General features: G+C 44.2%; 1 protein-coding gene across 2 annotated transcripts in view; it reads left to right on the forward strand.

The window, feature by feature from the left end:
* The window catches only part of LOC147668845 (serine/threonine-protein phosphatase 4 regulatory subunit 1-like), a 365,836-nt gene that overhangs the window by 153,463 nt on the left and 193,278 nt on the right, over positions 1 to 19,095 (forward strand). For both annotated transcript variants that reach the window (XM_086948406.1, XM_086948404.1), the window contains one exon: positions 3,167 to 3,309. In XM_086948406.1, coding sequence (XP_086804532.1) covers positions 3,167 to 3,309 — 143 coding nt within the window. The remainder of the gene's footprint in view (positions 1 to 3,166; positions 3,310 to 19,095) is intronic.

Genomic DNA, 19,095 nt, shown 5'->3' on the forward strand with positions numbered 1-19,095 from the left:
TCTTCATCTTCAGAGCATAGTTTGTGGAGATCACCCAACCTCTGGATCCTCCTCCACTTTTGTGGGTCTGCCAACACGATTCCGCCAGCAATGCTGGTGTTGAGCTATCCTGAGTTCCTGCCTGGTACGGATCCCACACTCTTCCTTCACAGTCACATTTAGAAGTGCTTACCCCCTCTTAAGTGCCTTTTGGACCCCTGGGACTCTGTGGGGCCCAGGTTGCTTTCCCATGGGGGGTTCTCCCAAAGTGCAGACCATCACCGCTGTTCCATAAGAATTGTGCTAGTCCAGCACCATCTCCACAGCTGTCAGCAGCTCCTCAGCAGGAGGCACTGACCAGGACATTTAAGTTTCATAATTCAAGAAGAGAGGCCCTTAGAATGATCGGTGGAAGAGCAATACAGGATTAGAAGAGGTGTGCAGCAAAGAATGCACAAGCTTTTTGTCTCTGATTCTGATTCACTGGAGATGCCATAAGGACAATCCCAGGTACAGATTATAGTGGTGACCAGTTATTCCCACTTCATTCTCTGGAGCCTGCTGACTTCTGGCACTGAAAAATTCAACCCATCTGGACGCCTCCCTGGATATTTACTTAGTTCTGTGGACAGGCCAGGCTGGACCTGTGCAGGAAGGCATACAAATGTTTTTAAAAAGGCAGCGGTGCTCCTTGAACTACCCCTGCCATCAGTGGAGCTGAATTTGAATACTTTGGAAGTTCCTGAGTTCACAACTTCATAAGCAGAGCCACTTTTGCCATTCAACAACACTTTATGGTGCGTATTAGAGAAACATGGGACAAACCAGCAACCATCCCTGCAGTGAAAAAATCTGTGGCCCAAAGATACAGGCCAGCCCCGGGAGATATGCTGTTCCCATTGGCCCACATATCTGCAGAAAATCTTGTTGTTCCAGTGTCTTTGTGTGTGTTGCAAAATCCCAGGACATTTCCATCGCATCCACCAGACAGGGAGCCTGAGAATCTAGAGTATCTTGGGTACAAAAATTCCTTATCAGGTAGAAGCTTGGCAATTCATTACCTACTTGCTGTATGCCTTGTTTGACGTTGCTTACCTTATTGGACATGGTAGTACTCAACCTCTGCAGCAGCATCCCAAATACCACTTCAGCGAATCGGTCCGTGGTGGTTAAGATGAATCTCAACACATCATAAGAGCAGAACTGGACACTGCGCATTCGGTAGTTAGGGCCATGGACTTGTTTAGTTCTCTGTGTGTGCGTGCTTGATTTACATTGGCATGCTTTTCGGCGGATGTACAGGCCACATTTATCAATCTATATTACGACTTTGAATTGTCCTGGTATGTCTCTTCAGAGACAAAGCACATGTAGCCCTGGAGCATTTAAGGCAGGGAGAGCCGCAGTCTTCCTCTGAGTCTCAAGTTGTTGCAAGAGGGAGATTGTGTTTCCCAAAGGACGGCTGATTTCCTGCTTTCTGAAAGCCTGGAAGTCATTACATTGGACTAATGGTTATTTAAATTGTAAAAAGGGTATATGCCCACCCTTTTCACCAGACCCCTTGAATCATCCCTCCTCAACGGTTTGTTAAGTTTGAAGAACATCTTCTGCAGCACATCTTTTAGGTAGGTAGTTTCAAATTTTCAGTGCGGATCTGGGCTCCTTTTCCTGTTTCTTCCTTATTAGCACAGGAATGTGTCATGTGTTCTCCTGGCCCCTTACCAGACCCAAGCCAAGCCGCCATTACCAGGAACAAGAAAGATAAAGGACTAAGATGCCCCTGCAGATTTAAGTCCGGTTTGTGCCTAATTTCCTCCGATCTTTTTTTTGGCCTTACAGTTTAGAAAAGGAGTGTTTGTTGTTAGTACTATCTCAGTGCAGAAGTATTGGTGGTGACTCTGTCCAGTCTAATATACTGAGTGATGATAAATGGCTTGGCTGTTATTAGTCAACTAATTTGTATACTTCTCTGGCCACTGTTTCTTCTTGTCAGCAGCATGTGCCTAATGTATTATCCCTTTTTATAAGCTACCCTACGTACTATATGACACTCTTTATTTGTTCTGTTATTATATATTGTTTTCTTCTCGTAAAATCAATAAAGAAATGTGAACATAAAAATTCCTTAGATAGGAACATATGAGCTTGAAGTGGTATCATCCTTGCCAGAGGGCACGACTTTTAACTTAAAAGAATAAAAGTAAAACTGACAATAAATGGGCAACTTTGGATTTGTTTTTGCGGATGTTGATCAAAAATGTTTAGTTATTTTCAACATTGCACAGAATTTAAATAGAAAATAGTTAACAAAAAAGCCAGAAAAGAGTAGCCTAATCCAGGTCTGCTGAGATTTAACCAGAATTTGATACACATGTCTGTGTGGAATGATGCTTGGAAAGCATCTTTGAAAGGTCAGGAGTCTTACCCTAATGAGCCCCACTCGTATCTTGCCGCTTAATTTTTTGCTTGACAAATGTAAGTTAATTTCTTTAACCTTTATATTTCTGCTATGCGGCAAAAATTAATCAAAAAAGATCTCTGAGCTGACCTCTGCCTCAGTACAGCGTTGATGCTCACTACCCGGAGCCATTAAATAGGCACAGATGCTCTTTAGGTAGTGACGAGCCTGTGGCACTCTTAAAGTGAACCTCTCTGTACACATTAGAATATATCAGAAGGCTCTGCTAGGTTTGTTTGCTTTGGTGGCGATGGCCCACATAAAGTAATCATTTTCCATCATGGCATTTCGACCGCTACCAAATTAATATAAACTTGTCCTTCTACATGAAAAAAAGTATGGGCCCCATACACCCTGGCAGGGCACAGCAGAAGTTCACTTGCTCCCAGTGGCCACAACAAGTCTTTAGTTGACTGCAATCTATATATCTGGTCTGACTCAACCTCAGTATAGATTGGAGCATCATTCAAATGATGGTACCTCTATGCACATGGCTGGCACTGACAGTGAGGCCTAAGTGGGGAATGCACTGTGCTGGTAGGGGAGTGCTGGAAACCCGTGCTTATCTGCCCGCTTTGCCCTCCAGAAGAGGAGGGAATAATTAAATGATAAGTCTGCGTTTGAAGAGCTTCCCCCGCCATCCACATTAAAAATGAATAAGTCAAAGTTATTTGCAATTCATTGAAAATCGAACTTTAAACTGTAACATTTTTCTTTGTTCCTCCACAGAGGCTTCAGTGCGGACAGAGTTGATGGAACAAATTCCACCTATTGGCATTTTTTTGCAAGAGAGCCGACCAAACTTTCCCATGGCGTTCTCCGAATACCTCATGCCTATTGTTCTGAGATACCTCACAGACCCCAACAATCAGGTAGGAAGACATTCACCCACAAATATTAAATTCAACAGACCCTACCTAAAAACAATTTGATTTGGATGAGGAGCTGTAAGCAAAACTGTAAAGGAAAATGAGCTCGTTTGTGAAAAGTTAATGACTAAAGCTGAACTGATTTCAACCCTCCGAGCAAGGGCATTATTACCATGGAAGCAGTTCCAAGTTTGTGTACGAGGCACTATATTTGTTAGCCAAAAGTACCATTTCACTTTGCAGATTGACCACGTGCTGCTGGTACTGTAGGGCGGTACTTAGGAGGACGTATTATACAATTGTTTTCTAATGCTTTTGTTACAGTTTTGAAAAATATAGGTTTGAGGCATATGAGCTGCAGATTACACACTGTGCATAAATCATCACGTAGTGTTGGGCCCGGATGTTTGCAGTTTATTTTTGTCCTGAAAAGTTCTTTCAAGCCACGAGATAGGTGACTCCTCCTTTGGACCACATTACGCATGGGCATCAACTCCATCCTCAGATTATTTTTTTCTGCCATCGTGCTCAGATGTGTTTCCTGCGCTCCGGTTTGGCACTGAATTTCCTTCGGCGTGCAATCCTCACCCAGTTCAACGGTATTGTTTCGATCGCAGTCCCCATCGACGCAACTCTTCACAACTTCGAAGTCTTCGATTCCGGTCGTCAACGAAGGCCTTGATGCCTACCTAGGCCTTACTCTCTGGCTCATGGAAAGGACGCCATTCAAGAAGTGTCCTCAATGTGGGTCGAAGTTTCCCCACACCGATCTACATAAGGTTTGCAACCTTTGCCTCTCCCCGGAGCACGAGGCCAAAGACTGTTCCACTTGTGCCTCCTTCTGCTCCAAGAAGACTATTCGGGATCGACTAGCTCGAAGAACCATGACGTGCTTGTCAGCTTCGATCCCGGACGACATCTTTGAAGAGGGCGTTGACATGCAAGAACAGCAGTGGGCCGAAGAAAGAACCAGCTCCTTTGATGCCGAAGACTTGGACGTTGAGGACATCACTCCAGCTCAACGGGTCAGAAGTACACACGTCGGCCCAACCCTTCCTAGACACCCTCCAAAAAGGCTTCGGTCACACCCACACCTTCGGGCCCAGGTGCACACAGAGAGACGGCTTCCCATGCCCCGCCTTCGGGCCCGGCAAAGAAGCCTTCTAAGCCTTCAGGTGGCTCAGGTTCGAGTCAGCCTGTTCCCGGTGTCGATCCCATACCGACACCGAAAAAGAAGCCATCTTCCTCATTCACGCCGACAGCTTCAACACCCAAGCACTCTGCGCCGAAGACTGGCACTGGCTCATCGACGTCAAAACCGCACTCGTAAAAAACTGCCTAAAGGGTCCCGACTCCCATGCTTCGGAGCCGAAAACCCCCCGGAACCGAGAACTTCGACACCGAAGGATTTACCCTCCACAAAAGAGCCTTTTGCACCAGATCCTACTTAAAAGACTCTTGTAAAGGATCCTAAGACTGGCCAACATACTCTTAGCTCCAAGAAGAGACCACTAGAGGCGCCAGCACCTCCTCCTCTTCCAAAGAAGAGACATTGTAACCTCTCCATTAACGGTCCCTTCTCCACCACCTCCCCATACTCTTCCTCCTCCTCCACCACATCATTCTCTTACACCATCCCCTAATCCAGATGATTATGTAGATACTGACTCTGATGACACAGGTTGGGGGGGGCACATGACCCAGTAGGGACCAATAGTCCCCCTCAATCACCTAATCGATGGGATGATTATACCACCCCTGATGTGCCTTACGTCCCTCAAGATGATGTATATCCCTCCAGGCCTTCCCCCCCAGAGGACACTATAGGTTTTAACCTGCTAGTCCATAGGGCTGCCCAATACCATGGGGTCGACTTGACCACAGACACTGTGGAGGAAGATTTCTTATTGGACACTTTTGACACTTCACAAAGGTCTACTTCCATTTTGCCAATGCTTAAGTGGGTCATTATGCATTCAACAGAGGTATTTAAAGAACCTGTCAGGGCTCGAGTCCTCAACCCCTGCATTGAGAAAAAATACAAAGCTGCCCCTACAGATCCAGTTTACATTAGAGGCCCAGCACCGCTAGATTCCTTGGAATTTTCTAACGCACGTAAACGTGCCAATTCACAAACATCAGGTGAGGTCTCACCACCAGATAAGGAATCTAAACTCCTTGACACTTCCTGCAAGCGGACAGCGTCACAGGCAGCTAACATATGGCTCATTGCCAATACTCAAGCGCTATTGGCAAGATATGATAGGGCACATTATGATGACCTGGAATCCATAATGCAGCATCTACCAGATAAATACAAAAATAGGGCCAATGAACTCCTACAGGAAGGTAAAAATATCACCAACACTTCCATTCGTTGTTCCCTAGATGCTGCAGATACTGCCTCAAGGGCAATTAACACCAGTGTACTCTTGCATAGGCATGCGTGGCTATGTATTTCCGGTTTCAAACCTGAAGTATAAAATTCCATCCTCAATCAGCCATTTGATGAGAAACACCTATTTGGCCCTAATGTCGATGTATCTTTAGAAAAAATGAAAAAAGACACCGACACAGCTAAATCTATGGAAGCCTTGCAGTTGCAAGCTCCCAGACGTTATTTTCATCGCTCATCATACAGAGGCAACACAAGAGGCTACTGCTCCGATAGCCCCTCCACTTCCTATAAGACCCCTAGCCAATTCACATTCACTAAGGGCTACCATAGAGGGGGATATAGGGGTAACAACAGCGAAGGCAGAGGCAAAATCAACAACTACCACCCTGCCTCCACCCCGACCCAATGACTTTCCTCCACTTCCTCCCCACCATTCCATTCCTGTGGGGGGGGGGCAAGAGTACAAAAATTCCTTCCGGCCTGGACCAACATCACATCAGACAGGTGGGTGCGACAAATTATTCAATCAATGTACTGTCTAGAACTAACATCATTCCCCCCCCCCCCCCCCCCCCCCCCCCCCAACATACCGCTCAAACAGCGACCAATGTCACAAGAGCATCTATCACTGCTAAAGCAAGAAGTAATATCTCTACTGGAAAAAGGTGCAATAGAACCTGTTCCTCTGCACCAACAAAACAAGGGCGTCTACTCCCTATACATTCTTATCCCAAAGAAGGACGGCTCTATAAGGCCTATTGTAGACCTCAGACCTCTAAACATATACATACAGTCAGACCATTTTCACATGGTCACACTCCAACAAGTCCTTCCTCTTCTGTTACAAAACGACTTCCTTGCTACTCTAGATCTCAAGGACGCATACTTCCACATTCCCATTCACATAGCTCACAAGAAGTATCTCAGATTTGTAATAAACGGACAGCACTACCAATTCAAAGTACTCCCACTCGGAGTCACAATAGCACCAAGAGTATTCACCAAGTGCCTAGCAGTAGTGGCAGCACATTTACGAAGACAGCACATCCACGTCTTCCCATATCTGGATGACTGGCTCATAAAAGCCAGCTCCTACAACCAGTGTGTAGAACACACTCATGCCACTATCCAACTGCTTCACAACTTAGGGTTCACTATAAACCATACCAAGTCCCATCTGCAACCATCCAAAGTACAACAATACCTCTGTGCCACAATAAACACCTCAACAGTGCTAGCTTATCCCAATCCGGTAAGGATACCCAGCATGCAAGCTATTCTCACAAAGTTTGAGCCACCACACTCCCTTCCAGCACGAGTGTTCATGCAGCTCATAGGGCTGATGGCCTCTTGCATTTTCATAGTGCCCCATGCAACACTTCAAATGCGTCCTCTCCAAGAGTGCTTAGCACGCCAATGGAACCAGGCTCAAGGTCAATTAACAGACCTAGTGTTACTAGCCATATTCCTAGCATTAAAAGCTTCCCAAAAGCAAGTAACAAACAAAGCTGTGTTAGTCCGTACAGACAACATGACAGCCATGTATTACATACAGAAACAGGGCGGAACACACTCCCTGCAACTCTCTCAGCTAGCACAAAACATATGGCGGTGGGCTATACCTCAAAACATATTCCTCTTAGCCCAACATGTTCCAGGAGTACAAAACACCATAGCAGATCTGTTAAGTCGTCAGACACAACAGATCCACGAGTGGGAACTTTATCCCCAAATTCTTCAACCATTCTTTCAGATGTGGGGACAACCTCATATAGACCTCTTTGCCAGCCACGAAAACGCCAAATGCCCAAGCTTCACTGCCAGATATCCACACCCACTGTCCAAAGGCAATGCGATATGGATGAACTGGTCAGGGAAATTTGCATATGCTTTTCTGCCTCTACCACTTATGCCACTAGTAGTACGCAAACTACAGCAGCATTCTTTAACCCTTATCCTAGTTGCTCCAACGTGGGCCAGACAGACATGGTACACTACACTGCTACAACGGTCTGTAGTGCCGCACCAAAAGCTATACCTAGCTCCATGCCTTTTAACCCAGAACCGTGGAGAGATCAGACACTCTGACCCATCTCAACTCAACCTTGCGATCTGGCTCCTGAAATCCTAGAATTCTGATATCTTAACCTTCCTCCTGACTGTATGAACGTCATAAAAGAGGCTAGATGTCCAACCGCTAGAGCATGCTATGCAGCCAAGTGAAAACACTTTGTAATATATTGTCACAACAATAAAAATCATCTAGACGGATCTATTCAAAACATCATAGCATACTTATTACATCTTCAAAAAATTCGACTCCCTGGGACACTGCCCAGAAACCCACACAAATTCCACTGCAAGATCCATTTCCTCCAGTCAGCCCACAACTTATTTACAAATAATGTGTGCCGTTCCACATCAAATTGTCCTTTTCAAAGAATGACATACCATAGAAGAACAAGCATTGGCAAAGTCAATAGTTCTCGCCAGCATATGAGCTCTTGGTTTTGTCAATGTTTTGTTTAGCCATGCTGTACAGCAAAGCGACTACTGAGCATCATGACTGAAAGTAAAGGAAAAAAGTGTGATGACTGCATCATAGTGCTTTTTTTCCCCTTCACTTTTGACCATGCTGTGCAGCTGTAAAACATGGTCAGAACACATTAATGCACTAATTGCCCTTGCCAATGCTTATTAAGGACAGTCTTGAGCGTTCCTGATCACATTTAATCCCAGCTCACTGAGCAACACTGTGCCATGATGCCTTGTCTACGTCTTCATAAAATACGGAATGTAGAGCGAATAATCTTAATCTCTACAGGGAGTAACTGGATGCTTCTGTCAAAGTGCTCTTTTCAGCAGTGTTATTAAATACTGGAAAAATAGCCCAGCGAGCTGAATGTACAAGGTTCGAATCGTGGCACGGTGGACTGAACCCTTCATCCTTCAAAGCCTGATAAAAAGAGACTCAATGTTATGACTGAGTAAAAATAACCGGTCACTAAAAATACTCCATTAAAGCACTTTGGCAGAAGTACGGTATAACAAATGATGACCATACTGAACCCCTCATTCAATATCACCACAATAAGACTAAATGAAGCAAAGGAAGCCATTGGGTTGCCGCAGTTGTCTGACAATGATCATATACCGTAACCCTGCAGCCGACAACGGCAGTCAGGACTCAAAGCCATGACAAATTATTCTTCTATACAAAAACATTTGGTGAGGCAAACAAAAAAAAGGGAAGTACAGCTGCTGAATGGTCACGTACCTTAGCCCCACAGCCGATTCTGGCACTCGGGACTCAAAGCCAAAATAAATTACACTTGGATATGAAAATGTATGGAGGGGCAGAAAAAAAAAGCAAGAAATAGTACCTGAATCACCTCGGGAGTAGTGGACGGGCACTGATTAAATCAATTTGTGTTTGGTCCCTGCTCCACAGCAAGTGCCGGAAGTGCTATTTCGGCTGCACTGGCGAATTAAGACGGCTGCAAAAAAGAGTGACGCAGAAGCTGACAAATGGCAAACAATTGGCGGGCCTCATGCCCTTTTTGTAAACAGTAGTCTGGCAAGAGAGACCCATACGCTAGCGCAAGCTCTCACAGGCTCAACCCTAAAAAGGATGAACCTTGAGGACAGCGAGTCTGCCAAGCATAGTGAGTATTGTGTGCGTGGAAGCGAGTTTTTTGCTGCCCATCAATATTCTCATCCCTTCAGTAATCTGCTTCAGATGTGAATAATTCCATCCAGACTCTATTTCAGTCTCTGAAATGTAGTTAGGCAAAATACATTCTTTTTTTTAACGTGATTTGTATTTTCCCCAAAATTAAAAAATAGAGAAAGGCATAGTGATGGGGAGAGAGAAATAAAACATGAAGTGATAATGGGTGGCTAGTGATATTTTATAGTCTCAATGGGATATGTAACAGACTACTTTGAAGGCTATTTGTGTCCTCCTCAGTCTCCTTTATAATGTGTCAACCTGCTCCAGTCATGCAAATCTTCTGACAGCTTGTCATCTATCCGAACAGCTCTTATTTGAATTTCTTTCAAAAGCCACTCATTGCTGTGTTTCTCACATGTATCAAGCAACAATTCTGGTCCTTGTATTTAATGAATAGCAATGCAACTTTTGGCAAGGAGAGAGTAATGATCCTGCCTCTCCGTCTCCCCTACTTTTGTCTCTGGTGCAGCTCCAGCAAAGAAACATGTTTAGTCATATTTGTAATCATGTTACCAACGGCACCTGTGAGATGTGCCACCACTGCATTCTAAAAAAACCTTACTACCTAACCGTTTCAAATCCTCTGCATAACATCAATATCTCCTTTTTGACATGCAGAGAAGTTTGTGTTGTGACAGATACATTTTAATAGGCATTTCTGTAGTGCAATATGCCCAATGTAAACAAATAATTTAACTGGGATACCTAGCATTGCTCTTAGCCTCCTTTAAGGTACCTCGTTATTTTGTTCGACTAGACATCTTTAATATGGTGGCCCACGTTCCTTTTCCATTTAGCTCTTATGTCCTAATTCTAGCATTACACAACGACCGATATAAAGCAGACATTGGTGTTCTGCCATTGATCTCAACATGTTCTACCCATTTGCTTAGTTCTAGTGGTGTTCCAAGAAATCCCCCCAGCCAGGTCTCATGGGCAACTCATGCCAACCTGGCATAAAGAAGTTTTACATGCAATCAAGGAGGGCTAGCTAATGTTTAAGAGCTGTGTGGTTTGTCTGGGAAAGAAAAACTTTTTTTTTAAAGCCCTCACCCACCAACCTAGTTGGTGGCATGTTTCATCATCAGGCCTCACCCAGTGGTACCGAGCGTGCACCGGTGTGCTACGATGCCTGTTTACAGCGGAGCAGGTTTTTGAGGAGTGAGTGTGCTGTGATTGTGTGAGAGTGTGCGTTAAAAACTGTCCTCGGGTCCCTTTACCCACGGGGCTATTTAATAAGTGGGCCTTAGGCAGTAATGAAAACAAGGCGGATGTATCTGGAGTTAGTAATGGTCTCCAACATCCATTGCGGTCGACATGTTTCAGTCAGGCCTTGAAACTACACTGGCTTTCTTCAGGACTTATATGCATAAAGTGAATGGTCAACAAATAAAATAAGGAAGACCAATTATGTGCTGCACTCGTTAAGGTGCATTATAGGTAGAGGGTTAATGCTCTCCCGAGGTCTACTTTTGTGATTGACAAAGTGAACCTCGTATTAACCTACTTGGTTGCTTCGGATCTCCGTTGACGGAGATCCAAAGTAGATTATTAAGAGGGTCCGGACCAGTGACAAAAACTAATTGCCAGACCCCGTTGCCGGATGCTCATGAGGTTCACTTTGTCAACCTTTGTCCCTTTCACTTGCCCATAGGGAAAGTATGGGCAAGTGAAAGGGAGGCAGAGCATAGTCTTCTCGATGGTTGGTGGAAGTTCAGGTGGTTAATGTAGGTGGGTCCTTGGTTGTGTAGATCCTTGTGTGCGTAGATCAGCAGCTTGAATTTGCATCTCTTCTGTACAGGGAGCCAGTGGAGTTTCCTGAGGTGGGTGTGATGTGAGATCCTCTGCGAAGGCGAGGATGAGTCTTACTGTGGCTTTCTGTGTGTTCTGGAGTCTCTGTAGGTGGTGTGCAGAGATTCCTACATAGAGGGCATTGCTGGTGATGAGGGCTTGTCACAGTCCGTCTTGTGGGTCGAGGTAGCCACTTAAAGGTCTTAAGTAGTATGCGCAGTGAGGAAGCAGTTTGAGGAGACGGCGTTGATCTGTGATTTCATGGTGAGCTTGTCAATTATCGTTCCGAGGCTCTAGGTCCGCAAAATTTGCCTCCCAAAAGGACTCTAACCGTGGACAGGTAAAGAAAATATGGTGCCACCCGCCCTGACAATTTGCTTGACATCTAAAACACTTATTTTCGACCTCCGGATATCTTTTCCCCTAAGGCCTACGGAGTCAAATAGGCAAGCCAGCGACAAAAAAAAGCCATCCTTTTAAAATTGTCCACGCGCAGGGATTTGCTTCCTAGGTGGCATAGGGTCTCCCAGTCCTTACATGAAACAACGCATTGTGTCTCATGGCCTATTTTACCCAGATGACTTTCTATCAATCATGTATGTCCCTGACGGTGTAGCAATCTATACCAGTTCCCTATACCATTGATTTTGGCCCCATAAAGGGCTACTATCAATTTGTTTGGAGACTCACAAAGGCCGTTAATATGTTTTAAAAAGTGAACAACTTGCAAATATTCAAAAAAGATGGGTCTCCTAGGGTTGTTAGCCCTTGTCATCACCTCTTGCCAAGCAACCACCTTATTTTGAATAACAAAATGGCTTAGCTTCTGTAGCCCACAATTTTCCCAATTTGTTAGATGGCTTATCTTTAATGGGAGGCCTAGGCTGGTACACTCCCTCAAACTCAGATGTTGCACACCTGAGGAGCCAGTCTTTTTAATAAAGGACTGAAGTCTAAAAGAATATTCCCATAAGGTCTTGTATCTAGTTTTTTTGGGAAGTTTGGAGGTTTTTAAAAAAACTTGAGTTTGAGAACCAATTTCTTGTAACATTTTATCAAAGAAGAAGCTATGTCGAATGCATTCGGATCCTATCAATCCGCCACTATATTTAAAAAGGCAGCCTCATAATATGTTTTTAAATTGGGTAGAACTAGGCCCCCCTGGGCAATGGATAATTGTGCTACTGACCGCTTGACCCTCGATACTTTTTCCCCCCAGACAATACCTCTAAGCATCGTTTCCATTTCTTTAAAAAAGGACACATTTATTTTTATTGGGACATTACTAAATAAAAATATAAGCAGCGGTAATATTGACATTTTGATTCGTGAAACCCTGCCCACTAGTGAAAGAGGTAGTAAAAGCCACTGATCTAAGAGTCTCTTGATTTTATTTTTCATTCTTGTATAATTCAGATAATGTAGCTGATGGTACTGGCTAGTTACAAATATCCCAAGATATCTAACTGGATCTTGATTAGCGGCTTGGACCCTGAAACAAGATGGAAGAAGATTTAGATCGGTGTTGAGGGCAATGACCTCCGTTTTATAAGGATTTATTTTGTAGCCCCCAGTTTGTTCAAAATCTCTGAATTCCCTTTGTACACTTTCCATATTTTCTTTATTGGGCATCAGATATAAAATAATTTCGTCCGTGAAAAGTTTCAGCTTAGCCATTTTGGGAATAGGGCATAGGATATCAGCATTATTTCTTATTTTAATTACTAATGGTTCTATTTAAAAAAAGGGATAAAGCAGCAGCGAAAGTGGACAGCCCTGTCTAGTCCCCCGGTTTATTTTTATCGATCCTGTTAGTTTTGTGTTGATTAACACCTGGGCCGAGGCTCCCTGATAAATATTGCGTAACATATCGATAACCTGAGCTGGGAAACCGAATTGACCGAGGGTTGTCCAATTAACCAGGTCAAATGCTTTTTCAGCATCAACCATAATACATGCCGGGGTTGAATTGGTGTTAAAATAGTCCAAGGCCTGTATTAAAAGCTCAGTTTTAGCTGCCATAGAGCTTCCCTATATAAAACCTGTCTGATCATTATGAATTACCTCCTGGGCAGCAAATAAAAAACGTTCGCCCATACTGTCATTAAAATCTTGTAGTCCGAATTCAAACAACTGATGGGCCTATAGGAGTTTACAACCTCAGGATTTTTATCTTTTTTAACAAATAACACAATTATCGCTTCTTTAAAGGTTGCGGGAACCAAACCTCCTTGTTTAATATAATTAGTTTTTTTAAAGGTGTCCGCAATTCATTTGAAAAGGTTTTATAAAATTCGATAGGGAAGCTATCCTGACCACATGCTTTTGCCCCAGCTGTTACTTTAATTGAAGTCAATATTTCTGCAGAATTTATATCAGATCCTAATTGACTGATCCGGTTGTCTGAAAGTTTAAGGATATCTATATTAGAAAAATAATCCTGGATCAGTTCTTCCCCCAATAAATACCCAGTGGAATAAATATGGTGAAAATGTTCTAAAAAAATCTGTGGAATCTTATCACCATTGACCTCTTCCTGGCCGGTCTGGGGGTCCCGTACTTTTGATATTATTGCCGACTCCCGTCTTTTTCTTGTTGTGTTTGCCAAAAGTTTCCCTACTAGCTGGCTATCTTCATACACCTTTTGCTGCTACATTTTTGAACTACAAATTTCCTCTGATACAAAAAAGTCTCTCCGAGCTGCTCTCACCTGTTCAACTTGATTGGGATACGGCTGGAGCTGAAGGGCATATTCTTTGCAGTTTGTAGCTTGGCTATTTTAAGCCTCCTACCATTTGCCTGGGCAGTCATATAGGCGATGATCTGGCCACAAGCTGCCACTTTGAACCCACCCCACACAGTTAAAGGCTCTGTAGTGTTTTCGTTAATCTTGAAATATTCGGAGATCCATTCTCTAAAGCCCTCTACCCAATCCTGATCTTGGAGCAGAGTACGGTCCAGCTGCCACCTGAACCGCTCTCTGTTTTCCCCACCAAATACAATTTCAAGCTCAACTTTAGCGTGGTCTGGGAAGGGATTACACCCGCTATCTATCTCAGAGACCTGAAGAGATCTTGATATGAGAAAAAAATCAATTTGGGATGCAGTTCTAAAACGATGCGAATAGCAAGTAAAATTTGTTTTATCTGGATTACTATTTCACCAGATCTACTAATTCGTATTCTAGTTTAAGGGCTTCCATAATTCTTTTGGTGTTCGGTTTCAGTAGTTTCTTATTTTTATTTAAAGTGTCTTTTTTCAAATCCTGTATGAAATTAAAATCCCCTCCTACAATAAGCTGCCCCGGGGCTCACCTCAAAAGCTCATTAATTTTGACCAGACTGGAAGTATCATCCGAGACCGGACCATAGTAATTTACAAAATTCATGATTCCCCCCTGTAACCTAGCCATTACCCATAGCCATCTCCCCTGTGGATCTCTCTGAACTTGAAGGAAATCCCAAGATAATTTTCTGGAAAAATAAATGGCAACTCCTCTCGGGGCCAAACCCGCTGATGCAAAAAATACATGAGAAAAAAACCTGGGTAGAAATAATTTAGGAGAATTTGATTGTAGATGTGTCTCCAGAAAGAGCACCACTTGGGGATTAAAATATATCAACCTTTTTATAAGGGCGCCGTATTTTTGTTTGTTTAGAATTCCATTAGCGTTGACTGATAAGATCTTACATTTGTTAGTTCCCATCAAGGTTTCTAATCGCAAAATAGCCTTGAACTTCAAATTGTGTAATATCTGTACCTTTTGCTCTTACTCCTTTTACTGCTGTTGACCCAGTCCACCCTGCCCTCCCAACTACCCCCATGACCCCTCCCCACCAACCAAGCTAACCACATTTCACCCCTCCCCTTTAACCTGGGTGTCATGTAATTTTGCATATTTTAAAGGTGTGCAGCCCAAATTATAATCAAACAACCAATTAACAAACATTGCTGCCCTCCCGAAGCAAGGCAAGGAAACTCACCCTCCTAACCCCCCAATTTATACCAAGGACACAGACCATGACCAATATGGTACATCTGGCAAAATCCTTTCTAAGCCTTTGAGCCCTGTGAGATCTCCTTTAATAATTCCTGGGCTTCATCCAAATCCGAGAACATAAAGAATTTGCCCTTCACTAATACTCTTAATTTGGACTGCTGGGCGATAGAAGCTTGCACCCCATTGGCTTTAAACAGATGGAGGATCTTTACGAATATTTTTCTCCAACTTGCTACCACAGCAGTCATATCTGAGAAAATACGACATTTTACAGTCTCGTTCACAGCAAACTGTCTTTGTTGGATTGCTTTAGTCAGTATTCTCTCTTTTACATGATAGTCAGCAAAATTTAACAGTATTGTTCGAGGCATCGTAGAGTTAAGAAACAGGCGGGCAGGAACACGATGAGCCCTTGTGATGGTAAGATCGCCCTCAAACACTGGGATGACTTTTTATTTAATAATTGAGTTGACCCACTGCAAGGTTTGGGAGCCCTCAATACCTTCTGTTATTCCAACTATCCGGAGGTTGGATCTCCGAGAATGATTTTCTAATTCCTCCAATTTGTTCTCAAGGAGATTCTTGCTTTTGGCTGCTGCTTTAGCTTCTCCCATTATGATCGTCATCCGATCCTCCAGAACAGAGATCCTAGCTTCAACCTCCTGGAGTCTAATTGGCTGGCTTGACATAGTCTCTTCGATTTTTCGCTGATGAAGAGAGGAAATTTCAGCTTTCTGTTATCTCTTCAGCTCACAGACTTCCTCAAAGATTAAATTCAGCATATCTTTGATGCTCACCTGAAATTAATCAGTTGACTCCATATTTGGTCTGGGGAAACTATGCGGAGAGTACACGGTAGGAGAGAAATGCCTTGCCAAAGTCCCCTCAGAAGACATCGGGCTAGTCAGGGTAACCTGTGCCTGTGGCGAGGCCCAGAGCTGTTGTGGAATCTTTGCAAGGACTTGGGGAGTCAACCATATACCGGGGTCACCGGAGATGGTAACTGTCTGACCAGATGCTTTTGATGTACCTATCCCCCACCTGTCTCTCGGACTGCATGGTTGACATAATTAAGGAGGCCGGCTCATCTTGACTAGAAGTTAGTCCCACAAATGTCTTCATGATTTTAGGAGGATTGACTCTTAGGTTACCTTGCGACCCTTCCTGACTCCTAGAGACCACGTCTGCTACTGGAGCCGGAGCTGATGATATTATGGCAGCTGAAGTCTCCTTTATGAGATTCGATGCTGGGCTGGATCTTAAAGAGGGTGATGGCAGCGTTGCCTTTTTCAAAAATAGTGCAAATTGTTTGGTCGCTTTTGCCTTTTCAGGATCTTCAGACCCCGCATTCTCCTGCGGGGGTGTTTCTGGCATAGCTGTAACAGCGTTCCTATCTGCCACGTCCGCCGTGCCCACCTGTTCCGAAGAAGTGACGAAAGATAATTCCTCCTCCTCTGAACTTTCAGGTGTGGAGTCGAGACCGGGCAGATTGGGGGCTTTCTCAATACTAGCCAATCGAACTACCTCCTTTGCTTCCTTAGCAAGGGCTCAGCGGGTTTTAACTTTAAGGCGAGCATTAAGCAATTTTTCCATTCTGTACCTCCTTTCCACTCCCAAAAATAGGTTTACTGGCACTTATGACTTTTATGCCTCTTTTTATTAATCTGTTCTCTCTTAAGATAAAGTATGGAGTTGGTATACACAGAGAAGAGATTCAGAAAGGCACCTTGTGAGGTCAGAAAAAGCAAAATAAGGGGGAAAAAACTGTCCGAACTCAGGCGTTGATGCAGGAACTGTCAGGGGCCGGTGCAGACTGCTCAAATTGGCATCAGCAAATAAAGGGGAGTAGAATGTAACCATATCACCAAATCAGTTCTGTGGCAATCGCACTCCTTCCTTGCTATGGAAAGTACTTCAGCGCCAGTTTTTTACATCAACCAGCTGCAGGATGGGGATGAGCACCACATCAGTTCTGTGCCACTGTGCTTCTGTCTGCCAAAGAATTTCTTTTCAAATACTAGCATAGACAACACTTCAGCTCCAGTTTTTTTCGTCGACCAAGGGCAGAATGGGGCAGGCAAACACAGCTCAATCCGTAACTCAACCCGCCAGCAGCCTGCTCCCCCTCACCTGCTACGGGACTCTGTCCGAGCCTGTCAGAACCCAGGCGTTGAGGCAGGAGCTCTCAGTGGACGGCACACACTTCTCGCATTGGTGTCAACGATCTTCCTCCTCCAAGCAAGACTGCAACAAGATGCCCGGGAGCCCTCAAACAATCCGGTGGAAAAGAGAGTGAAGCGCCATCAAAGCACCGCCAAAGCGGAGGAGCCGGGGATTGTGCTGCGGCGCTTCAAAGGTAAAGCCACAATCGCTGTTACCCCCCATAGCCGCGCTCACTCAGCAGGATACCGGTAACGCCGGCTTGCTGCACGCCGAGCGCAGTCCACCATTGCTGAGGGTCGGAGCAGGAATCACCTGGCTACTCGGAGGCGTTGAACTCCGTAGCCATCACCGAAGATAGTCAAAGATTAGTACTTGTTTATATATAAATATTTTAGACATACCCAGCCCCCCAAAGCCTTATTGGGGGGGGGGGGGGGGGCTTTGGCATCAGAGGGACACCAGTTTGGGCCAAACATCTGTGGTTTATCCCACAGGATTCCCACAAAAATAACATAAAAAAGGAATTGGTGGCCGCCATTCTTTATATTAAATATATGGTTTGGGCATTAGTAGGGCCCCTGGGACTGGACATATTAAGGGGAGTGGGACGCGCAGCCTCCTCTCCAAGCCTTGGTATGCCCTGGACACCGCAAAACAACAGTTTTGCACATCAGGTTCTCTGATGCACCTCGACAGCCTATGGCCCACGCACGACTGGACCCTTTAAATTTAAAACAGCTCTGAACTGAATATAAGCTGCTAATGGATCTCACTCCGATCTGTTTCAGCCGAATTGCCTTTCAAAATAACCTTTGAGATCGATCAGCGCGGCTAACACACCCGACATCTTGGTTGTCAGAACAGGGAAGAAGAGGAAGCCTCAGTACCCCAAGAAGAATGCTTCTCCATCCACAAATCCGATTATGAGGCTTAACAAGATCCAGAGCTTTGACCTTCGTGTACACACGGTTTACGACAACGGATGGTGTTGTATAAGGGTCTTGCAGTAGAAAGAAGCATTCTGTGACAAGGTGGATAGCTGCTACCTGTCACTTTGTCTACAAAATTGAAGTCCAGTAAGGTGATCTCCGACCTCGAGCCCTGACGAAATTGCCACAACAAAGAAACAGGCAATGAAACCTGTTGGCCCATCCTAAATTGGTCTGCAACATGCAGTTGTTTTTTAACCTTGAGTAAGCTCACGATTTTCGAATAAAATTGGCATTTGGTATATGTGAGTCTTAACTCAATTTTAATTAGAGATATTCTTTTTTTCACAGGTGAGATAGCTACCATTGATGAGAAAGTGGGCACAACCGGTGAGAACCGACCAGTAAGCTCCTTTGGTGTAGCGCACGTGAGGGGCTGTCTCACCTACACACATTTTTTTTGCTGTTCATACACCTGTATAGTTGGGGGTATACTTGGAGTGAAGTGACTGACGAACCAATGTTTTTTTGATAAATATAAACATTTATTGTGGGCTATAAGGATTGAGTAAAATTGAGACATTTCTAAATCAATAAGTTGGTATAGGAAGTTGAACACCCACTCTCAATCCTATATACAAAAGTGGATTAAGCCCCTGATAATCAGGTATTTTGGTGTTTTTTGGTTACTTGTGAGTGGAGGGCGACCTGATTAATTTTCCCACTCAAGCTCCTTATTGTGATTGACTAAACTACTCCTCTCAATAACACACTG

The sequence above is a fragment of the Lissotriton vulgaris genome, unplaced genomic scaffold (assembly GCF_964263255.1).
Source record: "Lissotriton vulgaris unplaced genomic scaffold, aLisVul1.2 SCAFFOLD_271, whole genome shotgun sequence".
Classification (NCBI taxonomy): domain Eukaryota; kingdom Metazoa; phylum Chordata; class Amphibia; order Caudata; family Salamandridae; genus Lissotriton; species Lissotriton vulgaris.